Here is an 18,880-nt window from a genome sequence, read left to right on the forward strand (position 1 = left end):
CAGTTATTCATCTCACATTGAGTTGATCATTAACTATGGGTTTTATTGGTTATTGTAAAACTTTGTTGGATTAACGAAATAGATTTAATAACGAACAGTATCTTGACTCAAGTAAGCCATTAACTCGAGCGCTATGTACTCGTAGCGGATGGTTTTGAAACTATATCTTGAACAGTCAACAGTGTATTATTACGAACTGTCAAGCACACAAGCGCTGTCGACTCGTGGCAGAATCTGGAACAACATTGACCCGATTAGACGAGGATTAAATGCACCCAACCCAAGCGCTATGGACTCGTAGTGGTGGATCTAGTGAGCACGTAAGTAAGTTCACAAGTAATAGTACTCTAGTATCGCCGATTTGGTATGGAGTCGAATCGATACTTCATTGGACTTGATACTTACGAGTAAAGAACTCGACTCGTCACATCACTAGTTGCCACTGTGGTAGGTGCTTTCTTTTTCTTTTTTTCCTTTTCTTTTCATCAGTTTGCATGTTATGTGTATGTATAATTACATATAGTACTCATGGTAGAATTGGCAACGTCCCAAGTAGGGTTGTTTAGTGTAAGACGTCCCAGATAACATGGCAGACACTTCATCAGCTTGTTGATTCACACTTAATTGATTTAAATTTATGAACATAAGTTTATCAAAATATTGAAAATAAACCACACAGAATTAAAAACCAGAACAATATGAATTGAACATCTATCTAATTGTGCATCTTTACATTTAAAGTGGAGTCAGTATTGTCATAGTCCAGTAACCAAGCTTTGGTAAATACACAAAATACCATTAGCTGCTTCCAAACAAGACATCTGTTACAACCCTACTCGTGACGTTGCCACTTCGAAGGCCACGGCCTAGAGTTAAAGGCGGCCGTGATAGTACTACGATTGAAGTAAATATAGAAATCTCTTAGTTAGTAGGCCTGATACTTCCACCGATGCCATGATGCCATGCCGTACAAACATGCGGCGCGGGGCGCCGCAGAGTATAAGAGGAGCCTTGAATAGAAGATTTCTTATTCTGGTGTAAAAATTTCTTCCCAACAAAATAAGCTTGAACCACACAATAGCTGTATGCAAATAATGGTACTGTCAGTTTTTGATTTGCGAATAAACGAACAAGGTAGATTCTGATTATTGTGTCTTAAAATATAGGGGAGGGGCTCGAATCAGTGATAAGCCTATAAGTTATTGAATATTCATCATCAATATTGAATATACCTAATAAATAATTTATCTTTATAAAGGTCATAGACAATGTCAGAGAAAGAATTTAATGATTCTAAAACACAATTGGACACAAGGAATTTTTTCCCCAGGTATTGAAACATTTGACAGACAAAGAAATCGATCACCACTTGCCAACTTTTATATGTATTTACAGTCTTGCGAGTCAACAGTATAAGTGTAGATATATTATTACAAGTGTTATTAGGCGTACATCTTTTTGTTTTTTCAGGTGTTGTTACTCTCGAAACTTCCGATCGGTTAAGGCCTAATTTTCTATAAAGATAAATTTTAATGGAGGAAAACTTTGTTGTGACCCCTATGAAGGTTTAAAATCAAAATTATCGTTATAACGATCAGAATTATTAATTATATACCTCATGAACTCCTTATTCCTGTATCATTAAGATTTGCAGTTTCATGCTCACTTTTTGGTGTTGTAACATTTCATTGTAGTTTCACTCAAAGTAGTTGTATATTAGTGTTTTGTGTCGTGTATTGTAGTATGACAGTTTATTGCTTGGCTTTATCATAAAGTATGCAATTTAAGTTCATTACAATACAATTTTAATATCTCACAATATCTATTGAGATTTAATAAAACCTTATTATAAATTCATATAATGCGCATGTGCCTAATGCTTAAAACTGATGCTTTTTACAATAATTAATTGTCGCTGGGCCTAGTTATAAAGGCAGTGGTTTAGAATCTTTAAATGAGGTGAGCTATTCTAAATTGCTTGAGCTTTACTGACCTACTACTTTGTGAGTTTCATTCTTGAACAAATGTTGTATGCTAAAGCCCAGAAGATATATTTGAGTAGTTTGGTGCTTATTAAAATCTCTTGAAAGCCGGAAGCCTTTTGCACATCTATACACACTCGCAGAGATCATTCTGATACCACTTATCCCTTTCAAAACCCACTTATAACTCAAACATGGAATTGTTAAAATAGGAACATTCCATAGTAAATCAATCGGCAAAGAGTAATCTGTTTCCTTGACCTTTTTAAAATTTATTGCACGTTTAATCATTCATGATAGTAAAGAATATAATGGAACTCCAATCGTATCCGTATTTCAAATATTCAATTTACTTAAAAAAATAATTTAAAAAACTAAAAAATACAGCAATAAGAACAAAAATAGTTTCAGCAATTAAAACTTCAGTAATAAGAGGCAAACTCCTGAACACCTCCCGTGGCTGTGTAGGCATCATCATCATTTCCCGCAGTCACAGAAACATCATCATTGTCTTTGGTGATCAAGGCAAAATCTTGAATATTGGTCACGGGCCCATGGTCATCGTCTCCCGCAGCCACGGAAAATCATCGACATTCTCCGTGATCTTAGTAAATCGTGAATTTTTCTATCGTGAAATCTTGGCAGCCGCGTTCTGAAATCATAGTAGAAAAAGCTCGCCTCCACTTTGTGTATGTTCTATAAAATACCCCAAATTTGGCAAGAATGCAATTACAGTATTAATATTTTTGATTGGGCCTATCTGAATGTGATATGGTCCCAATCGATTTGGTTAATTGGAGTTCTACTTTACATTGAGGAAGAGGGAATGATTATTCATCAAGAGCAATATACTTTTGTGGAATTAATATGTAGGATAAATGGTTTTAATTTTTAAATGCGTGTTTAACTGTATTTTGTTTGACAGGTGAAGAAAACCTTTCACCCTCAGCAGCAAGGCAATACGGCCACCTCTGGCTCGTATGTTCCTCAGCAGACGTACAGCTCACAGAATAGCAGTGTGTCTGTCGTCAGCACGAACTACAGTCAAAGCTACTCTACTCCCACCTCCACACCACCTACCACCACTCCTAAGCCTAAAGCTGGTGAGTACTGTAGTAGTAGTTGGAGGGGAGCTAGAGAGCAAACCCGTAATCCTCCCCTAGAATCCCAATACATGAATAGTAGAGAATATATATTAATCCATTTTTTTATACAACTTTTAGTTTAATTATAAAATATAACATAACAGATATATCATTAAAGTTTTGTCATTGTTTATGGATTATTTATCGTTCTATGAGCCCCACTGATAAAATATACAGGGTGTTAGAAAAAGGTGGGGACATAATTTACGTAGTGATTCTTTGGGTCAAAATAAAGAGATAATCAAGAATAACAATATTTCCAAAATCACTTCGCAGATATCCGCCATTTTGTATTTTTTATATAAACATTTTTATCTTTGGATTTTCTCAACTGATCTTTATGAAACTTGGTATGTATGTAGAAGAGACCAATGTTGGGAAAAAAATTCATCTTGATTTAACTTAAAATTTCAAAATGGCGGCCATTTTATTTGTTTAAACTTAAATTACAAAAAAATGGCTGATTTGATAAAAAAAATGTCAGGAACACTTTTATTTAGCATTTTCAATTCCTTATCAAACAATACCAAGTTCGAGTTGATATAAGTGTGCCAGCTGTTTTATTCAAAAGTTATAGGAGAAATAAAAAAAATGACAAATTGTGCCTTAGATAAAAAAAAAAAAAAACTGGTCCAAGTTGGAAAAAAATTTCTTTCCCTACAGTTACCTAACAATGTACATGTTCTCTCACTGATTTGAGAAAGCAAAGTGGCCAATTCGCTCATCAGTGAGACAATGTTAACATTGTCTCACTCCAGATTTGCAACGCGAAGGCACGAAATAGTGAGCGTGTAACATGCAGACAAGGTCGTATGCGCGTGAAATACGTTGGCAGCACTGGCTGTAAATCAGCTGGTCAGCTGTTGTACTGTTGTATCATTAAATGTCATATTAAAAGTTCATTTCTGTGTAAAAATATGTTACGTTTCTTTACCAATTTATTTGTTTTATGGTATCTGTAGGAAAAATATAATGTGCAACTCGAGTGCAAAGTGCAATTGCCTCACTCGAGAAACCATTCCTCACTCGCCTACGGCTCGTGAGTAAGTGTTTCTCTCGAGTGAGTCAATTGCTCACTTTGCTCACTAGTTGCACAAATAAATATTAACTTTGATTTTTCTTTCGGAAGACCCTGCATTTTATGTTTTGTCATGTGCATTATTTTTATTCTTGGCATTTTTTGTCTACACTTATATGGAGTTCCAGCATGTTACAATTAAGAAAAAATTACTTGCAGTGTACATTCTGCATCATGTAGTTCCTAAACGAGTAAGTTTAGAGCAAAAATGTGAAGAGTAAATAAGTCTTACAATTGCATCTACATTCTAGAAAGACCGAATGTAGATGCCATTTTAAGATTAATTTACGGCAGTTCCGTACATTCTTTCAATCAGGATGACATGAAAAGGCTGCAAAGAATAGTTTTTTTGTTGCAAAAGAAATTTTGATTTTATATATAAAACCTTTAACTTAAGAAGCGTAATACAAAGATTTTTTTGCAGCGACAACAACATACTCTGGGTATGACGCTGCGCTATACAGTGCTGCTACCATGTATGTCGCTCAGCAGTCTACCAACACTACGACTGTGCCTACCAAGACGACCAATACCTGGCAGAACTTCAAGAAGCCGATGGGGTTTGGGTTCAAACTGAACAGACCAAAGGGTCCTGCTAAGCCCCAACAACTTCACTACTGCGAGACTTGCAAGATCAGCTGTGCTGGGCCACAGGTAAACAATCTGACTTGGCTTAAATAGTATAATATGGAGTAGTTCGGTTGTCCTTGTCATACCCAGTTCTTGGTTGAGAGCTTTCGCTTGAACGGGGGATCCACATAACTGCAATAGTTCAGTGCATCTGCCTGTGAAACATCATATGCAAAAAATAGCCTTGCTTTGTTAGGGTTTTTACAGTCTTAAAATAATTGAAGTAGGTAAAAAGTTGGGCTTAGTTTTTGTCATACGGGCTTATAAAATTGATTTTGTACTGAAGGCAGCAGTTGAATAAATTGCCCTTGTAATATTGTTTAGTTGATTTCTAACTGCAGTTTTTGTTTGTCCGGCAAGTTTGCTACTCCTAATATTTAGGAACAAGAGAAAAATAAATATTGGGACTAGTGATGTTTCTACCAAAATGTTTAAGATACAGTAGAACCTCTTTAATCCGAACCCCCGTAATCTGAACGTCCACTAATCCGAACACCTCATTGCTGTACTTTATACACAGTACAGTAGTGCTATATTGTATACTGTATTTAATGTACAGTACTGTTTATTCACTATGTTTACTACTGCATTATACAGACTGTCCCAAAAGTCCCGGACCGATTTAATATTTTCTAAACGACAACAGATAAATCAATAAGATTTGGTACATCAACATTACACCTAAAAATCTACTTTTTTATGGAAATATAAATTTTCTGTCACATCATGGGGACGTCCCGCAAGGAGTCAGAAGGAAATCTTAAATAGAAGCATAGGTTGACATGTACATCAAATTAAAGGGCTTTACTAGCAGAATATAATGCTGCAAATTTGAACTCAAACGGACAACCAAGTCAAGAATGACAGTGGTTCAAAGATTCATTTAATTTGCATTTGGGGGCACAGCCCTAGGAATCGGAAAAAAATTTTTTACGTAAGAATATGTCGATATGCACATCAAATTAAAGGTCTTCACTAGTAGATTACAATGCCGTAAATTCAAGCTCAAAAGAACGCCTGAGTAAAAAATGGCAGTCGTTCAAAGATTCAAAATGGCAGGTTCAAGAAATCTTTGAACGGCCGCCATTTTTTAACGGGTGGTCCTTTCGAGGCGCGGTTTCCGGCATTGAACTCTGCTAGCTAAGCCCTTTAAATTGATGTGCATACTGACCTATGCTCCTATTTAAGATTTCCTTCTGACTCCTCGTGGGACGTCCCCATGATATGACAGAAAATTGATAGTTCCTTAAAAAAGTAGATTTTTAAGTGTGGTGTTGATGTGCAAAATCTTATTGATTTATCTGTTGTCGTTTAGAAAATATTAAACCGGTCCGGGACTTTTGGGACAGTCTGTATAAACACTGTATATTACTTTATAAAGCATTTTTTAACTTTTCCAGTAACAATTACGATCCATTTTAGCCTTGTTTCAGCTATTGTTATGTAAAGAAAACTCTGTTCTGTAATCCAAACTATTCAATAGTCCGAACTACCCCCGGTCCCAATTAGTTCGGATTAAAGAGGTTCTACTGCACTGATAACCTGAAAAATCTATTCACGGCTCCCAGTACCAGAATACCATTTAAAAAGATGTTGCTAAATGTTCTGTACGGATTGTTTCTACTACATCAACTCCTATCTCCTCACACAAAAGTGAGCTGATAGATCTGATTTCCAGCAAACACTAAGCAATTTTAAGGTAATAGGGATGTTTTCTAGCTGAATGAAAAATTCTAACTAATTAATTCAAGACAAAATTCTTCTTAACACATTCAATAAATACCATATCAAATGCAAACAGCAATCTGTAATATCAAATAATTGGAACAAATCCTGGGATCAACCAAGTCTCAATAGAGCACCTGGAACTACTTATGCATACAATTTTCCCTCTAATATTTTTCCAACACAACGATGACAAATCAGTTCCGATTTTTCTTCATGAATATCCCTATTTCCTCTTGAACTCTCTCTCTTGAGTGTTGAATTTATTAAAAAAAAAAATCTCTTAAGTTAAGCCCTAATCCAAGAAGTTTAAATAAAAAGAAATAAATAATAACCCTATTTTTGCTATTTTTAAATTAAATAGTTATTTTGAATGATAATTCTTCATTCCCCCAGGAGATTTGGTGACCTGGGAGATATCAATTCTGGAACCAGTTGCCTGCTGTAACTGGGATGTAGCTTGGTAGAAATGCTTTGAATTTTTAAGTGCTTAATTGTCATTAAATATTTAACACTGTTAGAATAAAAACGTGAGCAATGAACTATTAGGCCTACCCTGAAAATAATTAGCTTATTTTCAAAAAGATCGTTTTATATTAGATTAGATTAAAATAGTTAAATTTTATAATGACTGACTTCAGCTTCTATTATATTTAAAAATAGATTTCCACCGACCTTGTAGTTGATGAACGTTCACGGCTGGGGTACCCCACCTGCTGGCGTCATATCGTCCTGTCCGGGATTGCACTGCACACTTTTTAAAGTCTTTAGAAATAGTTTATGTACACGAACAAATAAACTTAACATTCACTTCTTGTTATAAGGCAAAACAAAAACGATCTTTTATGGCCTAATGAGGGTTGAATTTGATTTGTAATGAAATAATATGAAAGGTTATGATAGCGGTGAGCGTATTGCTGCATGAAAAGTGACTTAATGTCGAGAGGAGTAGTAGCGGACTGTGCCGCGGCCGAACATCGTACGATGGAAAAGTACAAAGGTCGGGAAATTCCATTCTTATCGGCGGACATGGGTTGAAAGATAAACGGTGAAACGAAAGCTCAGGGCAATGGAAAGTATGCATTGAAAATAAAAATAATATACTATACTAAATGAAATTGATATCTAACAAACACTGGTTGGATATTAAAAAGACTACATTTTGATCTGTTGCCATAAAAATTCAAAACTATTCAAAGTATTATAAAATATAAGAGATTTGATCCGAGACAGTAGGAACAAATTAAGGATTGGTAGATAAACTAGTTTTCTTGCAGAAATCACCAACAGAATGATGACTCCTTATTCATCAGATGAATTTGATGAAAACATTTTTTTACTCTTGAACTCTCTCGCTGACTGTTGGTTTTGATAATTGCAATTTATCACTTTATTAAGACAGGTGATGTGTTTTGTATTCACGTTATAAGCTAAGTATGAATTCAGAATGAGTGTAAAATAGTGTGATCAAATTAAAGTGTCCGGTTTTAGTGAGAGCAAGGTTTAAATTTAAGGTTTTAGTCTTTCGGAAGTGACGGTATTTGGTAATGTCACTTTTATATCAACAACGACAATAATATAGTTGTTGTGAACTTTTGCCACTGTCTTTGAAAATACACTTGCGTCCACATATTCCGAACATGAGTAATCCAAATGTCTGCTTAATCTGAACAAGTTCCAGAAATGTGTTCCAAGTCCTAATGTGTTAAAATCAAATTAAATCTAATCAATAAATCTCTTATTTAAAAACAACATTTCTATACATGAATTGTGTCAAGTCAATAATACAAAATAATTATACAGTCGGCATATTTACAGCACTAATTAGTTAAGAGTATCTTAATCTATATGAATACTGTACAGCTTTCTCTCTTACAACTACTTACAGTAAAACCATTACAACAACTATTGATTTGAATTAGTACTATATACGCTACCCAGTACCCCTGTATGGCCAATCACCGGAGAGTAGGTAGGCTAGATTTAATTTGGAATTATTATTCTTCAACACCAAGCTAACAGCTAAGATGAGGTTTGCTGTGATAACCTATCATTAGGTGATTTCCCTCAGATGTTAGGATGCTGCACAAATTACTCCAATGCATGGTAATAACAAATTATAATTTAATTCTTCTAAATAAACGAAAATCCTTTATAATCTTCCTTATAAATGATATCTAATATTACTATATCAGTAATTAAATGGCAACAGTCTTACTTGGTAAAATTCCTACGATTTGACTGGCTTAAATAGGCTGTGATTCCCAGTTCCTACGGACTATGTTCAAGTACAGTAGGCCTAATGCTTGAACTCGTATTTTCACGAGTTTGTACAATTTTTAAGGGAATCAGCCAACTAAGAAAGATTTGAAGAAACAGCTCATTACAAAAATGACTTTAGTTAATTAACAGCTGTTCTCCAGTTCTGCCAACAAGGTGAAGTGTAATAACAGTCAAACTAGTTAGCCATTGATCATGATATTATATGTACATTATATATTCTGTGAATTAAAATAATTTAAATTTAATTAACATTTCCCTTACATCAGTATAACTAATAACCTATTGAAAAAGTCCCCAATCCTGTAGCAGCATTTATCTGACAACAATTTGAATAAATAATTTGAAAAAATACATTGTATATTAACCTGTTATGGCCTATTATTGAACAACCCCATCAAACTCCCCTCTGAACACCATCCAGCAACCTGAAAACTGTAAAGAAAAAAACTCAGACTTTGACTCTTATATATTTAAATGTTATATTTAAATATATTTGCTCCTTGCAATGCTCTAAAATGAATTCTTTACAAATGTTGGTTGCCCCTGGGTTGGAAGAACTCTAGAAAATAGAAATATCAGACAGAGCTTTTTGGCAGTGGAAGCTTGATGTTATTGAAAAATATGAGTGGGCCCTGCAAAATATAAATATTCCCCAAAGGTCCTTAGGGGACGCCCCTGGCACTGTTTGTAGTTCTTCCAAAAAGTAATACCTTTAATGAGATCAATTTACCAGTCTTAATTCTACACTGAATTTACTTGCTCACTACTACACTAGTGACTAGTGTTGCACTTAAAAGGTGAATCTTTTGTAGTGGCTTATGATTTACTGAATTACCTTTTGTTTATCAATTAAATACTATTGCATATACTAGAATACCAAGGTTATTGAGAACTAAAAGTGAGTAACAATTGGAGTTTATTGCACAGAATTTAATAATACACTTATTTCAGATTACAGTCGTTGTTGTGTTCTTTCAAGTAAAAATGACCTAGAGATACACAATCAGTTGGAAATTTATTGAAACTGTTGAATGGATTTATCAAAGGGGAGGTATGGTGCGGTTTCACACCGATCTCGAAAGTATCAATGGAAGAGTGGTATTTAATCTAATGGTTGAGATGACCTGTACCAAGCAAAACCTTTCGTTGGCCAACGATTAAAAACGAAGGTCGTCTCGGAGTCCAACTGATTGAACAATATTGTATTCAACCGTAGTAATGTTTATCAGAATGTTGCTTTATTATTTTATAGCTAATTTGGCACTTTGGTGGTTCATCTATGTTCAAACTGGCACAACTTCCAACAACACTTCCGTATCAATCGAACCAGCTACCTGCTCCCTTCTCTGATAATAATTTATTTCCCCCAAAAGATACTGACTGTGACACTCTTTAAAATAATTGTACCATTTGCTCAACAATGAAAATTAACAATGACTCTGTGTAAAAATTCCAACACTATAAAAATCTTATTAAATAACTCTGAATTGCCCTATAAAAACATTTTTACCTATTTATTCTTAATACTATAGGGTTGTTACAATCTAATTAATAAAGCGGATTGCTACAATATGAATGGATGTGAAAATCAGTGATTTGAATTTGAACCTGTGAACATGTGCTTACTCTACATGAAATGACAAAACAAGACAGGAAAAATTTACAAAAGTGCGACTCACTGAAATCTTAAATTAACAAATAAATAACACAAATTACTTACAGTTTGGACGTCCACAAATATGACACAAATAAAGGGGAAGGGATTGGGAAATGTAACTAGCCGGTATTCTACAAAACGCGATCAATTGAACTCGTGAAACGAACGTGTAATTTTCAAATGGCGGAACTGCGTTAGCCGGTAACGAACTTTTTCACTTTCTGACAATGACACTGATACTAATTTCCAATCGCGGGGCAATTATATCCCTTAGGGATATAGGCTGTACGATTTTAAGGAAAAATAAGATTGCCCGACCAAACGCCGCGAAATGAATTTAATTTCCACGAACGAAAAACAATTTTACCGAACTAGCTACGATGAGATTTGGATAGGAACTGGGCCTGCTGGAAGCAAGTGACCATCCGGCTAGACCTTATCCCCTCTCCTACTTTAGTGCGTGGTGCATTCTGGTCTATACTGATCTATTGTTTAAACCAGCTGACTGTTCTTCGCGTTACCCTGTATTGATTTGTTGCCTTTTTACAACAAAATCGGTACAAAACCAGAATTTGTATGTGAATTTTGATGACCAGGAAATATCCAAAAATTTTGTAAGGATGTGGGAAATTCAAATATTTAAATAATTGTCAGGAAACCTTCCCAAAATCACAACCTGGAAACTCACGATTCACTGACGTTGCTGCGGTCAGAAGAAATTATCATTACTTTGCCGCAATTGTGCGCAATCTAATGATATTATCACTGATGTCGCTGCAATTGAGTGAAATTGTTACAGCATTTTTTCTTAACTTATTAACACCCCACTATTCCAAAATTACTTTATGGATGGACAAATAGACAGGGGTGGTTGGTGTAGTATAACCAATCCATAAAGAAAATTTCTTTAAATAGGCCTAAAAAAAGTGTTTGTATCAAAAATTGATTTTTTTTTAATGTTACAGTTTGTACCTATCTAAACCAAGGTTAATGACTTCAATATCATGAATATACAAAATTAATAATAGGCAATATTGTTATTTTGAGGATGTAAAAATTCAAATAAAGACAATAATGTCTTGGGTTTTTTCTTTATTTGTTAATATTTTAAACCACGTAAGATTAAACTTGGTTTTTCACTATCCGTTGTCTCCCTCCCCAGTTAGCCGAGAAAATCGAGGTTAGACAGCATTCTAATTATTTTAGCTAATCCGAACAATCAGCTAGTGCAATCAGAGTTCGGATCAGCTGAACTCAAATGTAAATTCAGTTACTCAAACGTTAGTAAAACCACCAACAGAATGATGACATTGATTAGTCTGTAAAAACTTGATGAAAACAATTACTTACTCTTGAACTCTCTCGCTGACTGTTGGTTTTTAGATACTGAATCTTGAAATTCTCCAATAAGTATTTGGTGATAAAAAGCACTTAAATAATATACTTACCAATTACAAAATTTAAAGGTACCTCTTGTCGGGAATTTTTGATTTTGAGTTATATATATATTAGGGGGTCTGCGGTACAGAAAATTTAAGGTCGGTACGGTTCGGTACGGTACAATATTTTGTACATCGGTTCTCGGTACAAAATCGGTACGGTACGTGGCTACCCATATTTTTGCGGTTTTCTGCTCAGAACTGTATTTAAACCATTATTTTTAACTTTAATACATTGACATTACTATGGAAATGGATAGTATCCTACATTCATGGTTTTCTAACAACAATTACTGTACCACACTTTATTAAAACAAAGCCTTTTACTACTACGAGAATTGTGTCAAGAAAAATCACAGTTAAGATAAAGGCTTTACCTATTTTACTCTGAGATACTTTGAATAGCCATGATAAAAGTGGTTTTAAAAATAGGATAAGAGTTTTTAGGAATAAACATGTTTGAAACATTTATTGACAAGATAATTTCACACAACTGGTAAAGTATTTCCAACCAACACAATGTCTAGTTGTTTTTTTTTAGCGAATTTCCCATATAGGGAATAAGCTATTACCGTAGTACTCATGGTAAGACCTGGACGCGGGACAGATTTTTTTTTTCATTTTGAGGTCCCTAGAGGCCAAAAACACCATCCGTTCAAATTCATATATATATATATATTTATATATTTATATATTTATATATATATATATATATGTGTCCGTTAGCACGATAACTCGAGCAAAAATGATCCGATTTTGATGAAATTTGGTACAAACGTGTAAACCTACGTTTATTCGAACGAGTTCGCGATCCAGCATGATCGGACCATGGGAACGGGGGTTTACGGGGGGTTTTATGGGGTAAAAATAGGTTTTTCCCATTTTTGACCCAAAAAACATAAAATTTAGCAATTTCTTTCCAAACCATTTTGTAGAGCTTAAAAAAACAAATAATTTAGTATATTGAAGCGTTATTATGCGCCTAATGGTTACGGAGAAAATTCCAAAAAATTGTAAATTTAAAATTCCCATGTTATTCTTATGGAGAATAAGTAAATTGTTGTAGTTTGCTTGTTTATGAACATATTTTGATCAAATTTGGAAAATGTTTTTATTTCTTACTAACTATTAACATTTAACAAAAAAAAAATAGTTTTACTCTCCCTGATGCAGCAAACCTAAGTACTAGTTAAACTAATTCTATTTAAATAGAGAATAAATGTTATATTTTTAAGTAGACATTTCAGTGTAAATCCAATCAGTCAAATGGAAATTCGCTTAGTCTGCAGGTTTGCTGCGGCGGGGGTATTTAATTTTTAAAAACATATAGGGCCTAAAAGCATTCAGTACAATGACAGTGTAGTTGCCAGCTGTTCACAGCAGACGACAATGAAAAACTGGAGGTTATGATGAAGTAATGGCAAAGAGCACTTTTTTTATCAGCTTCAAAACTAGTTATAAGATGGATACAACTCTTGCAAAGTTTTTTTCTGAAACTAAAATTTGGATTATCACAGAGTAAGATTATTTTCTTTTCATTTACAAAGTTAACATCCACAATATCAATCATATCAATCATTAGTTTATCTCAGGCTCAATCCAATTTTCTTAGTATATTTTAAAGCTCTTCCAAAGAATCAAAAGACCCAGACCTAGACCTAATTATTTAGGAGAGCCTATATATAAATTGATTAGGTTACAATGAGTGTAGCAAAATCAGTATCTAGTTCATAAGATTTAGATTGCATGAAGTGCCTTCAACACAATAAAAAATACAGGAAACTAAAAAACATTTAAGCCTTAAACAGCCACATCTAACAATAAAAGACAAGATACAGAACACACGCAATGACATAATTTGAGACCGAGTAGGCTTGAATAATGAAAACAAATTATGCAAACAACAACAACAATGCTTGTGGTTTCGTCAATAGAAAGATAAAATATCTATAACAAAATTTTTACTTATAAAATAAGATTGTAGATTAGTTACAAGTTTAATAAGTAGCCATAAACAGTTTATGGCAGTAGGCAATGGCCAGCGGCAAATTGAATATTCACGAAAATACTGACTGAGTTAGAGATAACATTTATCAGTCATCATAAAACTATTATTTTTATGATAAAATAGAATTAGGGAAAGTCGTAAAGCAATAAAAGTGATAAAACTCAACAATTCTTGGAAGTACTTGAATACAAAAATTATTGTCGTGATAAAATTTTATTGACGTGATAAAATGTTAATGGATTTGGGACTGCTAATGGGTTTTTTATTGCATCATCACCCTTGGTCAAATGCTGTACCGAACCGATGACGGTAATTGAACCGATGACGGTAATTAAGCTTGTACCGTACCGTACCGACTTTTTCGGTGCACCGCAGACCCCTAATATATATTTGAGTCCCTTATTAAATTCAGAATCACTTGGTGCAAGTCCCATGCATATACAGTTTTTTTGTTAAAGTTATAGGACTTTGAAATTTTTTTATGGAAAAGGGTCATTTTGAGAAAAACTATTTTGAAAATTTCAAATAAGTTTACGCATAAAAACAGTTTTTTTCGTATCCAACCCTTGAGGTCAAATTGTTTTTTCCATTTTTTGTTGAGTATAGGTCACTATTCTAGCAGTCGGGAAAATGGCGTATAGGTCGCCATTTTCGCGCAGGTGTGAAAAATAGCGGGCAGCGACCTATACTCGCCATTCAACCGCAAAGGGTTAAGAAATGATTTTGGTATCAAAAGAAAGCTTATAATGTCCTCTTTGGAGGCAATACAGAGTTTTCTCTTAACTCACGGTGGTTTTAATTTAAAATAATTGTTTTATCTGTGCATGAAAAAGATACCTCTTGTCGGGTCTGCAAAATTTGTGAGATATTTTGTTCTCCGTAAACTGAGATTTTTTTTTTTAAGAGGATGGCGGCCTCTTTTAACCTTGCATTTGCCCGTCCACATAGACTAAGCGCCCGTGCGTGGATCGTTTACAGCAAAGCAAGGAGTGAGCCGGTACAGTACAAAGGTGAACTGTACTGATAAATTTTAGTGGCAGTGACCAGGATCCGAACCCACGACATCGCAGCCTTGGGCCTGAAGTCCACGACGCTACCGACTGAGCCACCGACTCACTAAACTTTCATTGAGCGACAAGAGGTACCTTTTCTCAGACCGTGCAATGGCTAAAAAATGAGGTGGTAGGCCTATGACAATCGATAAAAAACCAAATTTCGATATTTTCCATCTTAATAATTACTTATATCGGCCTTACTTTAAATTTTGCATCTCCGACAAGAGGTCCCTTTTACTTTCCACATCACATAAATTTTTTCACCCATCATTCATGGTTGATTTTTATAACTTTTCCTGATTGGCCTGCAATTTTTTTGTAAATACTGAAAACATTTCTGAGATGCTGAGTGTGTTTTTGGATTTTTAGTTTTAATGTTGGATGCTGGTTGCTATTTGACTTGTAGCTAGACCATGTCATAGATATATTCAAAGAATGTTGCAAGTTACATATCTAACTCACTTTTACTTCAGTGTGTTGAGTATTGATAACTAATGACAAAATGTAACTCTTTTTTTCGTTAAATATTATTTACAACTTGTCGACACCATGATGACCTGAAAGTTCTGATTAAGATCTGATGAAAATGATCTACTTACTCTTGAACTCTCTCTCTGAGTGTTAAAAAGATGTATTTCCACAAAGAAGAATGTTTGCTAATGTAAAATGTGCAGCTTGGATCAGTATTTTTGTATTGCTCTTGGCATAGAGTGGTGTAGGGATAACTTTTGGGACTGGAGTGTTGGAATAACTTGTTAAGTGTGCATTGTTACTAGGCCTACATAGCAATCTCAGAACTGCAACCTTAGACTTATAATCACGATAAATATTCAAAAAGAACCTCTTAATCACATAATTAAGACAGCAACACTTTTTCTCTACATATTTCAAATGGAATATTAATGCAGAGGGAGTGAAGAATAAAGTTCATCTCACTTTATTTTTAGCTTTGTTGCTGACTAGCATAAGCTGTTTCTTTCAAATTCAAATATATTTTTTTATGATAATACAACATCTTGGCCTCGCCAACTTTACAAAACTTGTCGGCGAGGTCCAATTGATTTACAAAAATTAACAAACAAAATTTACATTTTTTCCCTTTTTTCTTTTTAACAAAAATAAACTTTTCTAGCGCTACTAATTCCATGGCGGTTTGTGGCAGGCACCTGTCTATACATACAGGGGGGTCTATACAACTTTAGACAGAAGCTTTATTATTTCGATTTTTAGCCTAATTTTCAGGGACAGCTGGGTTTACTTTTAGTGACAGCAAGGTTTTAGTGTATAAGATATTAGTTTTTCAAAAGTGTTTGGTAACGTGATAAGTTAATACACAGAGAAGTAAGCTACAGTGGAAACAAGCTTATGGGACTGTGCGCTTTCAACTCTGGTATGTTTGGGCGGAAATATACAGTACCCTTGACGAGCAGAGAAGAGCCCGAACATTCTGCACTGTGCGGAAATACCTATCGTACAGGACACAGGGTCTTCCTCCACCATGAGCGTTGTGTGTAGTATATGGCGAGGGGAGTGGTGCGGGATTTTACCCATGACAACCACTTAAGTGTACTTGGGAATGTATCCTCTGTTCCTTGCTTCTCTGTGCTTATACATAAATAAAATATAAATAAATTAAAGTAGGGTAGCCTAATCTAGCCCTTTTGCAGCTTCATACTATAAAAATAAACTTGCTTGCTATTTTTATTAAAAATCTCAAACTTAAGTTAAATCACCAACAGAATGATGATTTTCATTAGTCTGATGTGCACTTGAAGAAAACATGTACTTACTCTTGAACTCTCTCGCTGACTGTTGGTTTTTATCTATTTTCTTGCAAAAGTGTTCGCACTTATTAGGAGGCCAGCAAGTAACTCCAACTACTTTCAAAGATCAATGAAAGTTCTACAAATCTGATGTGTTAAAATACATTAAATTTAAAGATTAATGAATAATGAAATAAAAACAAGTCTTAATTCCTTTGACTGTTAAATGGTGATTTTTTTTTAAGGAATACAGTTCAGCTAACTTATCTGAGAGATTTAATAAGAGTCCGTGGGATAATCTACAATAAAAGAACACAAATCACAACACTGATATTTTGTCCTAATATAGGAATTCTTCAGAGAGAAATTTCTCTTTAAACTACACTTTGAAGAAAGTCATACATCAGAACCAAATATCAGTGTTGTGTTTTGCGTTCTTTTGTTTTGTTTGTATCTATTAGACACTGGACTCAGGTGGTAAGCTTGCTGAACTTATTCCTTTTCAAAATAATTCCTTACTATAATAAGCCAATTGGCTATAATTTAAAATATAAAAAGTGACATAGAGTGTTTATTTATCTTAAAGTTTTGGTTTCAAGATAAAAATGTATAGTTTTGCCCATTACTAAATTATACAAGATATTAGTTGCTGGACTCAAATTTTCTTAGGTAAGCTAAATTGACTCTATCCCTTATCATATTTATTTTCAGCCATTCATTTGTTAAAATTTAAACAGATCCAAGTAAAATAAAATTTCTGACATTGTTTGCATAGGTTATTGATGACGGATTTTTGTGCCCACAGACATACAGAGAGCATCTGGAAGGTCAGAAACACAAGAAGAAGGAGAGTAGCTTGGCTGGCAGTGGACCTGCTCCTCCACGAGGTGGTACCTCACTGAGGTGTGAACTGTGTGATATCACGTGTACAGGCACTGACGCCTACACTGCCCACATCAGAGGTGCCAAGCATCAGAAGGTAGGCTTTCTTTAGCTCCTAACTTATCACAGCCCCAACATAGTATTTGACCTTGCCAATGTCTGCCTCCTTGTCCTCCACATCTTCTTGTAAAAAAACCCTAACTCTCATCTTGGTCTTTCCACCTCTTCTTTGGACATCCAGTATGTATCTTTCCTTCCAGGTTTTCATCTGATATAGCCTAACTAGATAGGGTAAAACGCATCATATTTGAAAAAAATCTTATTTAGCTTGTGTGCCATTGCAACGGTATGCTTTTGATACTTCTGCCTGTTTAGATTGAGATGTAAAAATGGACGGGTCTCGAAATTTCAAGAAATTTTTGGGGAAATTTTAAATCTTGTTCTACAAGACAAGATTTTACTTTAATCGAGATTTTTTTGAGACAAGATAAAAAAAAACCCCTGCAGAAAGTTGATGCAATACGGGAGCTCATTGATGTTGCGTTTCCTTCTCGAAGGCGTTCTTAGTTAATACATTCTTGTCATGTAAATATTGCTTTAATTGTTTTATAATTTTTAAAACGGTTTTTAGAGATGGGCCGATTCCTGAATTGGTCGATTCCGATACCGATTCCGATTCTACAACTTTGGTTTCGATTCTCGATTCCGCACTCGATACCGATACCTGTTGAAAATTCATTTAATAACACATATAACTACTTATGATATAACTTTATTTAATCTTTATACAATAAGATAGGCCTAACTGCATTGTATTGATTAAGGTTACATAGATTAGGTTAGCCAATAAGGAAAATAAGATAGGGCTATTTCAAGAAGACATGAATTTTAACCTATTTTATTAAATTAAATTGAGCACAATCACCAATTTAGGTTGGCCTAAAATGTTCACAGAGTTTTTGTTTTTCATAAGAATTCATAATTCGTACATCTAGGCCTACAATGAATGTTCCATATTGCTTGAGTTATAAACTCAAAGTCATCTTCAATATTGTCATCATCAATATCACTTAAAGAATCATATAAAAAAGTCATGGAGTTCGTCACATCACTAGAACGGAGTCCGGAGTCGGAGATCATAATCATAATCCATTTTGAACAACTCACTATGCACACACAGAAAACAAACAACAAAACCAAAACATAGGTTAAACAATTCATTTGCCATTTGCA

General features: G+C 34.4%; 1 protein-coding gene across 6 annotated transcripts in view; it reads left to right on the plus strand.

Moving 5' to 3' along the window:
• LOC129002077 (zinc finger RNA-binding protein-like) overlaps positions 1–18,880 on the plus strand; it is an 85,268-nt gene that overhangs the window by 20,655 nt on the left and 45,733 nt on the right. For all 6 annotated transcript variants that reach the window (XM_054429603.1, XM_054429606.1, XM_054429608.1 and 3 more), the window contains exons 5-7: positions 2,908–3,085; positions 4,630–4,859; positions 17,571–17,744. In XM_054429603.1, the coding sequence (XP_054285578.1) occupies positions 2,908–3,085; positions 4,630–4,859; positions 17,571–17,744 (582 nt within the window). The remainder of the gene's footprint in view (positions 1–2,907; positions 3,086–4,629; positions 4,860–17,570; positions 17,745–18,880) is intronic.

Source organism: Macrosteles quadrilineatus, unplaced genomic scaffold (assembly GCF_028750875.1).
Source record: "Macrosteles quadrilineatus isolate MER2022 unplaced genomic scaffold, UCM_ALF_1.0 Scaffold_9__3_contigs__length_116548681, whole genome shotgun sequence".
Classification (NCBI taxonomy): domain Eukaryota; kingdom Metazoa; phylum Arthropoda; class Insecta; order Hemiptera; family Cicadellidae; genus Macrosteles; species Macrosteles quadrilineatus.